Here is an 11757-nt window from a genome sequence, read left to right on the forward strand (position 1 = left end):
CTCCAGATGTGGGGAGGGTGGGGAATGGGTGCTGTTTTGGAGATGGCTGGCTAACGGGGTGTTCACATTCCTTCAGGCGTCCTCTGGTCCTATAGGCTCCTGCGGCTCAGCAAACACCTCCTCCTGTGCACAGCATGCCAGAATAGGATGACAGAATGGCAGGGGGCGGGGGACAGAGCCAGAAGCACCAGAAGCACCGGAGAAATTTAGGTTCTAGCCGAAAAGTTCTGCTTCACGGACGATTATGCCAAACGTTGTAAGGGAGGCTTCTGGGGACAGAGGAGAGATGCTCACACCCAGCTGGGGGGCTTGGAAGGGCTTCACAAAAGAGGTGGCTGTTGAGAGGGGTCCTTGAAAGCTAGGCGGGATTGGTGCAGAGAGGCCTCGATGGAAGGATTAAGGGGAAATCTGGCAACCTAGCCTGGAGGAGCACAGGGTGGCGTGGGATGCTCAGAGGACAGTCATGTTGCCTCCCACCCCCACCCCCACCCCCACCGAGGTGTCTGAGCAGGAGTGATGTGAGCCCAGCTGTGTTGAAGGAAGCCAGAGATTCCAGTGGGTGCGGGCTGGGTCGAGGGAGAGGCCCAGAGGCTATTTCTGTCCTTCAGACCAGAGGCAGCAAGGGCCCCAAGTATGGTGGTGGTGGAAAGGACAAGGGGGCGGGGGCCGGCACCTGCTGCTGGAGGGATGAGGGCCCACAGGAATCCTAGATAACTCCCAGGCGCCAAGACAGAATTCTGGAGGGTGATGGAGCTGGCCGTCCGGGAAGGGGCAGGTTTGATGGAGGGGGTGGGAGGGTTTGTTTTGGAGTGCTGCATTTGAGCTGGAGGCCGGCCATCCCGGGAACGCTATCAGGCAGGTTGGCTCTCTGGGTGAGGAGCCAAGGGCTTGGAGGGAGATTGTTTAGTGTCGTCCACACCCCAGTGACAGCCGGGTGGGAGGGGGCTGTGGCGGTGGGAGTCGGGAGCTGGGGGGGCAAGAGGAGGGAGTGGGTTCTGACTGAACTCTGAGCAGAGAAAGGGGACGGGAGAGGAGCCCTAGGAGGGCAGGAGGGGGCACGGGCGCTGGCAGGTGGGGCCGACAGCAGGCCCTGGTGCTGTCCTGGCATCCCCTGAGAGAGGGATTTGGAAGAGAGTCTAGACAGAGCTGGGGTTTGGGGGGACTAGGCCTGCACTCACATGGGGGTTTCTGCTCTGAGCCCAGGAAAGGAGACTGGGGGAGTGAGGGAACAGGGGATACGTGAACAGGGCCCTGGGGACGTGGGGTGTGTGTGGAGGGAGGTGCAGGTGCAGGTGGAGGAGGGGAGGAGAGAAGAGTCGGCTGTGCTGTGCGTCACAGAGCTGTTTGTGGGGAGGGGAGCGGAGCGGGGGGGGGGGCGGGGAGAGGCCAGGCTGAGAGTGGGGACGAGGCAGGGCGAGGAGAGGGAGAAGGTTTGGAACAGCTCTAGGTGGGGAGAGACGGAGCCCCAGCAGCAGAGGAGGGTGAGGGAAGGTACAGAGCTGCCGTGAGGCCCCCAGCTGGCATTGCCCTGTCCAGTCAGCACAGGCTCGTGACAGCACCGCTCAACAATTCGATGGCTGCAGCAGAAGCGGAGGGGGTGGGGTCTTACCTGGACTGGGGCCGGCCCGGCAGGGGCGCTCTGAGGTCTGCGGCAGGAAGGCAGCCTTGAAATGGTCCGCCCCGGGCTCCAGGCTGAGAGGGTGTCCTGGCAGGTGAGGGGCAGGGGCCCCAGCTCCAGAATCTGGAGTCTCAGGGGCTTTGGCTTGGCTGTGTCCCAGCTGGGAGCACACTGTGAGTGCCGTGTGCCTGCTTTGCTGGTGTGTTTCCTGGAGGTGACTTCCGGGCGCTGGTAGGAGATTGTGGGGAGGGGCTGGAGCCACCCCTGGATACGGGGTTCTGGGGCATAGTGACACCCAGCAGTGGGCCCAGTGGGCATGAGGGGCCGCAAGGGGATTGGCCCAGAGAGGCAAAGTTCCAAGCTGGAGAGCTCCCGGAGGTCTGAGAAGAGCAAGGTGGTGATCGATATGGTGAAGCCCGTGGGCTTTGCTTGAAACCACCTGCCATCCAGGTGGCTCCTGACTTCCCACACCCCTCCTTGGAGGAGGAGGAGGCAAGAGATGCCAGTGACCCTTGCCCCATCGCTGTGGCCTGCCTGGATTCCCCCATCCTGGGTTGGGGGAGGGGGTACAGCGGGCAGGACTGTCAAAAGCAGAGGTGAAGTGAACCAAGGAGCAGAGATTTCAGGTCAGTGGAGCTGTTGGGAGCGGAGGAGATGGGGGTGGGGTGGCGCTGGGGCAGGTCTGGGGTGACTCGTACGAGCCTCTGCCCAGCTGTCTCCCGGCTCACCCACTCCTCTCGCCGTCCCCGTGTGCCGGAGCCGCTCCTGGGCCTCCTGCCTGGGTCTCTGCAGCATCCCCCTAATTGGTCTCCGTCTCTCCATCTCTCCAAGCCGTCAGCATGCTGCCACCACCGCAGCCAGATTAATCTTCTTAATACACCACTCTGCACATCTCTTTCCTCCCCCCAGAAGCCCCAGTGGCAGCATCGCGGGCAGAGGCGAGTCCAGCCCCAGTGGTGGGACAGAGTTCAAGGCCATCCTGCCTGGGCCCTGCCAGCCTTGCAGCCGTGTCCTCCACGGACCCCTCCCCCGCTCTGACCCTGGAGAAGCACTTGATTCTCTGTCCCTGTCCCCATGCATTCCTTCCTCTGCATCTTTGCTCCTACAATCCTCAGCTGGGGGTGCCCTCTATGGGGTTCTCCTTCCGCCCCTTCCTCCCCGGCCTCAGCTGGGCTTGAGCTCCCGGGGTGCTCCTGGTGTCTGCCCCCAGCATGGGGCTTCATGCGGCCTTGCAGGCATTCCGTCCTGCCGTGTGTGAAGCCCGCGTCCACCGTCAGTGCCCGCGGGGCCGCCTGAGCGTGGCTCTGGGCCGGGTGTTTTCATGGTCTTTAGCGCCTCTGTTCTGCAGAGCAGTTCTGCCATGAGGTGATGCTACCCTGTTTAATGGCGAAGGCCACTGGGGATCAGAGGGGCTAAGGGACCTGCCCAAGGTCACACAGGCAGAAAGTCTCAGGGTTGGCCGGCCTCCCACACTCTGGTTCCACCCCATGTTTTGATCACCAGTGTTCTGCACGCTGTGGGCCCGTTAAGGGTTGGCTGATGGAGGTGAGACCTGATGCTTTCAGGGGATCCTGGTGCCGAGAAGTATCGGGGAGCTTGTTGGGGGGGGGGGCTATACTTGCTCCAAGAGGACAGGCTGAGGGGAGGGGAAGTGTTGGGGGGGGCTTCCTGAGCCAGCGGTGTGACCTCCACCAAGTCACCACACCTCTTGGAGCCTCAGTTTCCCCGGCTATCTAAGGAGGCAGGGAGGAAATGAAACCCTGGGAGGGACGGGGTAGCCAGCGCACTGCCCCGGGGAGATACTGGCAGAAGTTGGCTCCCTCCCCGCCCCTTTGCAGCTGCAGTGGCTGTGATCACGGCTCTGGTCCCTGGGGCCACCGTGTTGCTAAGATTGTGTCTCTGTATCCTCGTCCTGCGTCCTGCCTGTGTTTGCAGAACGTTCCCAGCCTCCGATTTAGTAACTTGGGCTGACCTGTCTGGGGAGGAGTGCCTTTTCCCATGGATCACGGGGGGATTCCGGGGCCCTGGGAGCAAATAGGCATTGCCCGGGGGTGTGTGTCGTGAGACTGCCCAGGAGAGAGAGGGCAGGCTGAGGGACAGTGCCGGCTTTTCCTTTTCACCTGCTGTTCCTGTCCAGCTGCCTGGAGGCATGAGGGGGGGGGGGTCCAGCCTTTGCTGCCTGCTCCCCTCAACCAGGACCTCAGGGGAGCCCTGTACCACCTTTCCATTGAGGCTCTCGGCCGGTGTGCAGGTGTCCACGAGCCATGAGCCATCGGGTATAGACCATTGCACCCCACCTTGAATGACATCAGGGAATTCTGGAAATACCCCCCTCCACATGCCCCGTGCTGGTCGTACTTTTAAGATTCACTAATGGAGTCGATGCAAGAGGCCAAAAGCTACTGTGCTTTCAGCCACTTTTTAAAAAAAAAAAAAAAGGTTTATTAATTTTTATTTTTGGCAGCGTTTTTTGAGGTATCGTGTATATGCCATAAAATTCACCCATTGTAAGCTGTACCTCAGCTGTGCCTTTGAATCAGCGTGTTCTTTATTCATACATTAAGTTCATGCGAAATATGGTTTTGTAGACTTTAGAAGGCGTGTTATGAATTCAGTGTGTCTGGATTCACGGGCGTCTTGCTGTCACCTGGAGTGGGTTTGGCCCCTGACTGCTGCCTCGTGTTATCAGAATCCGAATGAAATGGGATTGGGTCCCACTCCCTGATTCTCCCTGCCCCGTGACTTTGAACCCGTCATTCACCATCTCTTGACCTTTCGGCTCTTATCTGAAGTGAGGGTGCCAGGGCAGTTATGTGGATAGCATGAGGTGAGACGCAGGGTGAGCCTGGGGACCCTCAAGGCATTGCACCTGTGCCCATCACCTTTATGCAATCCAGCTGGACAGCTGGGCAGGTGGCAGAGTGACAGGGAGGCAGGCTCACTGAGCCTGGTCCCTGGCAGACTGGACTCGGGATGCCAAGAGGGGATCCACTTAGTCAGGAGGGATCTGAGCCCCGAGCTTTACCTGTCCTGACGATGACCCCTTCCCCGCCACCTGCACTATGCTAATGCTGGAGGGGCCCAAGATCCTGTCTCTCTGTGACCCCATTCACTAGGTCAGGTGGCAGTGTCCTTTCCTGCCCCCATTTGCCGTCTGGGGAGCAAGGACTTGCTCGGGATCTACTGGACCAATGGGCTCCTTGCCACACCGGCCCTGTACCAGCCACCCACTCTCTGGACGGCTGGCTCTCGGCCCTGCCTGCTGACCCTGGCCCGGCCCCCCAGGCCTGCCTTCGGAAAGAATCCGTGCACAGGCCGAGAGCTTCTCTCCTCCTGAGTAGCTATTGACCCCCAAACACCCCTCACCTGCCAGCCAGAAGGCCCTTCCTTCCAGGTCTCCCCACCCCCTACCCAGGCTGGACACACAAAGTCAGGCCATCAGGATACATTTGGTGGGTGCCCAGGCCTGCTTCCGTGCTTGGGTGACCTACCTGGGCAGCCAGCCAGAGGAGGCAGCTGGGTAAACAGGGGGAGGTGTCTGATGGACTGAGAGCTTCATCTGGTTGTTTATTTTAACTGAAACTTCTTGAGCTGTTTTGAAACGAAGGCTTTGGGGCGATCAAGACACCCCATTAGGTAGGCATTGAGCTCCACTGAGCCAATCATACCTCACCCTGCATCTCCAGCCCTCAGCTCAGCCCTGCCGCTCTCTTTCTCCCCAAACACGGTTCATTCCTCTTGCTTTGCCCTGTGACGCCTTCCGTGCCCCTTTCCCTGGAGAGACCTTACCCTTCAGAGCTCATTGCAAACGCTGCTTCCTGACTAAGGCTTTCCCAGCCTTAGTTCCTCCCTCACCGTCTCTTCCCTGGACTCTTGGATTTACCGTCGGGATAATTTATTTTGGCATCTAAGTATCTAAGGCCTCTTGTGGTTACTCAGCTGTTTTGTGTACGACCTGTTTCCAGAGAGACTCTGGGCTCCCGGGAGGCAGGGAGAATAGTCGGCATGTTTTTGCGGCTCCTTTCATACCTGATGTATTGCTAGGCATATAGTAGATGCTTAATTTTGACAGAAGGGAGGGAGGGAGGCGACGAGTGAGCTGGAGTGGCAGACGTTTTTCATTATTTTCTGACGACCTCTCTAGGATGGGTCCTCGATCCCAATCCCGGACCCTGGCTGGAAGCATAAAAGTGATTACTGCCAGTGTTTTACATTTGGCCAGAGAGGTTGAGAATCTTGCTGAAGGTCACACAGCGAGTGGACAGGATGGGCTGGCAATGAACCCGGGCATCGCAGTCTCGGGGGGCAGCCCCAGGTCCTCCTCGTCTGCGACAACCTGCTCGGTCACCTCCTTTCTGCCCACCAGCACGTTTGCGTGTGCCTGCGGGCATATGTGCGCGCGTGCGTGCTCGTTCGTGTGTTTGTGTGCACGGTGTGCGGGGGTGTGCCGTGTGTGCCTGTGTCTGGAAGAAAGCAACGTTAGCCAACAGTTGTCCGGGAGAAGGCTGCCAAATCCACAGAGTAATTGTAGAGCACGTGTGACTTTGCGTGTGGCTGTGTGTCTGGTTATGCGTGTGAGGCCTTGGCGGTCGCCCTGCGACATTGGCCAGCCTCGCTGCGCCGCTGGCCACGGCCTGCTGAGCTGACCGGGCAGCACAGGACAAGAAGGGTCTCGGACCTCCTCGCAGGCGGTGGGCAGAACCTATTATACAGGCTTCCCGCGAGCCTGCGGTCCCAGGCTCTGAGACCTGGGGCTGAGATTTGGCGTGGCAGCTGCCCCCGAGTGCATTTCCTCATGGGCCGTTTGGGGGTGAGCCCTCCTCTGGAGAGTCCATCCAGCATCACCACTGCCCGCCCCCCGCCCCGCCTACCCCCCACCTTGCTATTCCTGCTGCTTCTCTGCCGGTGGCCTCCGCTAGGGACGGCAGGGGTGAGGGGCTCAGGGGTGAGCCTCGGCTGCTTCATACCCCACCCTGCCCTCCAGCCCGAGGAGCTCACCAACGCCCTGGAAATCAGCAACATCGTCTTCACCAGCCTCTTTGCCCTGGAGATGCTGCTGAAGCTGCTCGTGTATGGTCCCTTTGGCTACATCAAGAACCCCTACAACATCTTCGATGGCGTCATCGTCGTCATCAGGTATGGCGGCCCCTCCACTGCCTGTCGCCTGAGGAATGCCTGTGGGGTGGCTTGGACGAGAAGCCAGGCAGCCTGTTCCTCTGGGGTGGAGGGGTCTGGAGTCAGGCCCCCCTGACCCCCGCAGGCCCTGCCACTTCCGCAGTGCGGGGTGGGGGGGGTGACCCGCTGTGCAGTCTCCTCTCCCCACTTCTGCTTCTTGCCCTTGAGCCCATGCGGGCCCCGGGGCGAGTGAGGACTGGGCAGCTGGCTTTGCAGAGGAGCTGAAGGGGGTGTGAGGCCCGTCCAGCAAAGTGCTTGGAAACCATCTCAGACACCCTCGACTTGCTTTAGGGTTTCCCAGACCCTGGGAAAGTGCTCTGTCCCCCTAGGCCTTGGGCCAGGAGAACTGCCTTATTTCTTTTTGGAACCGGCTTTAGATTTCATTAGAAGGGAACAAAGCAAATATTCCCTAACTTGACGCTGTTGCATGGGCCGGAATGTGGGAGAGGGCTGTCCGCTGCCAGGAGGTGATCTCCGGCCTGGAGAGAGGAGGGCGTGGAGAGGGCCAGAGCTGTCACCTACACCCGTCTCGGAGGTTCCCGCCTGTGCCCCGCGCCCTGGCGCTGGGCCGGCTTTTCCAGGCCCTCTCAGAGGGAGGGGTGGCGGGAGGGCGAGCACGCAGGGGCTCAGGCTCCCCGCCCTCCTTGCAGCGTGTGGGAGATCGTGGGCCAGCAGGGGGGTGGCCTGTCGGTGCTGCGGACCTTCCGCCTGATGCGGGTGCTGAAGCTGGTGCGCTTCCTGCCGGCGCTGCAGCGACAGCTGGTGGTGCTCATGAAGACCATGGACAACGTGGCCACCTTCTGCATGCTGCTCATGCTCTTCATCTTCATCTTCAGGTGAGGGCAGGGGCGGCCTCCGCGCCGGCTGGGAGGAGGGCCTGAGGGGCAGGGGGTGCCCCCGCCCCTGCCCCCCATCTCCCGGCTCCTGTGTCTTCAGCATCCTGGGCATGCATCTCTTCGGCTGCAAATTTGCATCTGAGCGGGACGGGGACACGCTGCCGGACCGGAAGAATTTTGACTCCCTGCTCTGGGCCATTGTCACCGTCTTTCAGGTGCCAGGGTAACCAGGCAGGGGTGGACGGTGGGGGGGAGGGGGGAGGGCGGGGCGGGGCACCCCCGGTGAAGGCCCTGACCCCCAGCCTCTGCCCACAGATCCTGACCCAGGAGGACTGGAACAAGGTACTCTACAATGGAATGGCCTCCACGTCGTCCTGGGCTGCTCTTTATTTCATTGCCCTCATGACCTTCGGCAACTACGTGCTCTTTAATCTGCTCGTCGCCATTCTGGTGGAGGGCTTCCAGGCGGAGGTAACCCCCTGCCCACAGCAGTCCAGTTCCGGGAGGAGTCGGCTGCCTGGCTTGAGCCATGGTGGCCGGGGAAGTCTCGCAGAAAGTGCCCATCAGGCCAGGCTGGGGGACTTGGGGTGGAAGGTCCTGGGTCTCGGGCAGCCCCTCAGCACCGGGGAGACAGGGCGGTTGTGGGGGATCCCTGGGCCCACTAGCTCCTGAGTGGGCTTCCGCATCAAGGTCAGCCAGATTCTTCCCCGGAGAGCTGGATAAGTGTTGGCACACGGTGCCAGTTGGATCCCGAGTGCGGGTGCTCTCGGGGACATCCAGAGGGGACCCCTCTGAGCCGAGGGGTGGGGGCAAATCATCCAAGCTCCGGCTAAACTGATGAAGATGCCACCAGGTTCCAGGCAGGGCTAAGCTGCCCAGGGTGAGAAATGAGCCCAATTAGCTGCAGGCGTGGCAGAGACGAGCGTCCTATTTCCAGCCCAGGCTCCATCACCTCCGTCACAGGCGGCGTCATCCATTCATATTGATTTGCATCGATCCTGCCCTGGCTGTGCCAGGGCTCAGCACCTGCCTGGAGGGCCGTACATCGTTCCTGTCCCTCAGCTCCCCCCCGCCCGTCCCCCGAGCTCCGGGCCCAGCCCAGCCTCCAGTCCAGGCGTCTTTTACAGGCAGGTTGACCCAACCTAGAAATGCTCCAGGTTGGGCGCAGAGAAGCTCTTGGTCCAGTTCTCTCCGGGTGACCCGGATGGAAACTCCCGCTGCGGCCTGGTCTATAAATACTCGGCACACGGTGGAAAAACAAAAATCTATTTTCCGACTCTTTCCCAGCCTTCGCGAGGGAGGGCCGTTCCCCGTAGGCTGGCTGGGCTGGTGGGGTGCGGGTGCCTCTGTCCCACACCGGCCCTCTCCGGCTGCCTGCCGGCCGTGCACATTCTGTACTTATCCATTATCGCATTTCCTCCCACTGGGTGGCAGCGAGGGCAGCTGGTAGGGGAGGCCGGCCCTGCCTCTGGTGATGGCCGGGCCTCTTGTGCCGAGGGACGAGGCACTTCACTGGGGGTTCCCCGGGGCCTGAAAAGTTCAGGGGTGACACCATGCTCCCGTAAGAGCCAGGGTCTCCGTGGACACCCACCGCTCTTAGCCGGTGGGAAGAACTGCTGAGCAGGGACGGGGGTCCCGCCGCCCCTTGCAAACCACTGCCCCTGGCGGCTAAGATGTCCTCAGAAAAATCCCCGAGGAACTCCTCCAGGGGATATGGAAAACACCCGAGCCTATTCCCCTCCCCTCAGCTGGCCGTTCGGTCGTCTCAGCAGCCCTGGAGGTGCCTGGTGCAGACAGCCCCCTCCCCACCGCCGGCCCTTTCGGCAAACACCTTGTTAAATTGAATGCTGCTGAGCTGGCCTGGTTGCTAGGCAGCGGCGATGTCTGCTGTTGGGAAGGAAGACAGGTCACTCTGGCCTTGCCGGGGCCTATGGCTGCCCCAGCCCGAGGGGTCAGCTAGGGCCTGGGGCCACAGCCGCCTCAACCTGCAGGGCACAGGTGCCCAGTGGCAAGAGTCTCAGAGTTTGATGCTTCAGGTCGGGGCTGGGATGGAGAAAGGATTTCCAGATCAACCCCCCTCCATGGGGGTGGGCGGCAGCCTGGCCCTGAAGTGCCCGCGGGAGGGGCTGGACCAGCCGCCCACTGTCCTGTGTGTCGTGGGCCAACACCTAGGTGGGGGAGGGGAGGGCTGGTCAAGCCAGGCCGGTGACCTGGATACCTCCAGAAGCACCTGCCCTGTCTTGTACAGAGTTTTAAGGCGGGGGGGGGGGGTTGTTGCACATGTGGCTCTGAGGAAGCCCCACATTCTGGGAGGAGAGGCTGGTTGTTGCTGTTGTGATGGCCCGCTCTTTTACAAAAGAGGCAGCCCCCCTCTGCGAGGAAGTTGTTGGTCGTCAGTAGCAGGAGGGCTCCAGGGTAGCCCCAGCTGGCCTGGCCACCTTGCCAAGAGGTCAGAGGGAGGAGGCCCGGGAGACGGGGCTGGCTCGGCTGCCCATTTGCCGACGTGCAGGGGGCAGCATCCTGAATCCCTGTGTATTTGTCATGCACACACTTAATTAAATGAGCAGACAGCAGGCCCTGTGTGAGGCCATTAATTGGTATTAAACAACATCATAGCTGTCATCCCAGTGTTACTTGTCACATCCCATCCCAGTGGGAGCAGCTGGACCCGGTCTGATTCTGGGGGACGCAGGCTGGGCGTATGGGAGTGGGGAGCCCCGCTGCAGCTCCCGGCCCGCAGCCTCCTCCCGGCCTCTGGCTCATGCCCTCCTCCTTCCCCGCCTCCCTGCCCATCCCCAAGCCCGCTGCCAGTGCGGGGCCAGTACAAGGTGAGCTGGAGACTCAGGTGCAAGGCCCAGGTGGACCTCTGACTCTCTGCGTGCCTGGGGACAGCTGTCTTAGCTTCTCCAAACCTCAGCTGCCTCCTTTATGGTGACACGAGTAACTTCCTTCCCGCCTTGCGAGAGGCGAGCTGGTGTGACTAAAGCAGTTTCCGGGCGGCTGGCATGCCCCTTGTGCATCGTAGCTGTCATTATTAGGATTACTGGGGGACTCGATCTCCTTGCCTGCCCTTTTCCCCCACCTTCATGGCCTCTGCCCTCACCCTTCAGATTCATTCGGGCCCAAGGGCCTGTGGCTGAATTCTGGAAGGCCGTCTGTCCCCTTTCTCCTCCTCCCCTACCCCCAGTGTCTTGTCCCCCTTCCACCCCTGTCGGGTTTGTGCCATCCTTTTCTTCGTCCTCTTTTGACACTGCTGATGTTTGAAAGCCCGAGCACCTGTGACCAGCGCCCGTCCCCTGCCTCCCCGTCTCCCTGTAGGAAATCAGCAAACGGGAAGATGCGAGTGGACAGTTAAGCTGTATTCAGCTGCCTGTCGACTCCCAGGGGGTAGGTACGCGATCATGAGTCGGCATGCCCCCGCTCCCCGTGCCCTGTGCCCCCTCCACCTCCGTGTCTCTGTGCTCGTGTTCACGCTCAGCCGCTGTGCAACTGTGGTAGCTGTGGTGGTCATTGGTGTCGTGAGGTTTGCTTCGATTTTAAGTCCCTTCCCCCTGAGGACATGGAGAGGAGGGGCCTCCTTGCCTCTGCCCCCACCACCCTGCCAAGGGCACTGTTCCCGTCCCCCGCTGGACCAGTAGAGGGGCGGGAGAAGGAAGGGACTTAGAATCTCTGTGTGCACGTGTGTGGTCCACCGCGTGTGGGTGCCTACACTGAGGTCCCCGAGGAGTCCGAGTCTCGGGATCGTGGCCGCAGACTGCGCTTCCCCATCTCTCTCCCCTCCCCCTTGCCCTGAGCCCCCATTGGAGACCCCCACAAGCTGCCTCAGCTCAGGACAAGTCTTTGGAGGATGTGAGGGTGGGGTGCCTCTTGCCAGAAGGTCCCAGATTTTTAAACCCACTTCCGAGTCTCTGGCCCCCTGGCCACCTGGGAGGTCCAGCAGGCATTTGGGGGCCTGCCCCCACTCTGGCCTCCACACCGAGCCCGTGCTCCACTGTTTCCTGCGCTGGCCCTGGAATTCGGGCCAAGGCCGGGGTTCCCGCGGGACCCCACAGTGCTGTGCATCCCGAGCGGCCCCCTGGAGATCCCACTCGATAATTAAAGGCCTCGTTAGGGATGTAAACTGAGTTA

General features: G+C 61.0%; 1 protein-coding gene across 1 annotated transcript in view; it reads left to right on the forward strand.

Moving 5' to 3' along the window:
* Positions 1-11035, forward strand: part of CACNA1G (calcium voltage-gated channel subunit alpha1 G) — a 33010-nt gene extending 21975 nt beyond the window's left edge. Inside the window, 5 exon segments of the mRNA XM_049635836.1 lie at positions 6603-6754; positions 7444-7629; positions 7730-7844; positions 7945-8100; positions 10948-11035. Of these exon segments, the coding sequence (XP_049491793.1) occupies positions 6603-6754; positions 7444-7629; positions 7730-7844; positions 7945-8100; positions 10948-11034 (696 nt within the window). The 3' untranslated portion in view covers position 11035.
* The last annotated feature ends 722 nt before the right edge of the window (positions 11036-11757 follow it).

The sequence above is a fragment of the Panthera uncia genome, chromosome E1 (genome assembly GCF_023721935.1).
Source record: "Panthera uncia isolate 11264 chromosome E1, Puncia_PCG_1.0, whole genome shotgun sequence".
Lineage (NCBI taxonomy): Eukaryota > Metazoa > Chordata > Mammalia > Carnivora > Felidae > Panthera > Panthera uncia.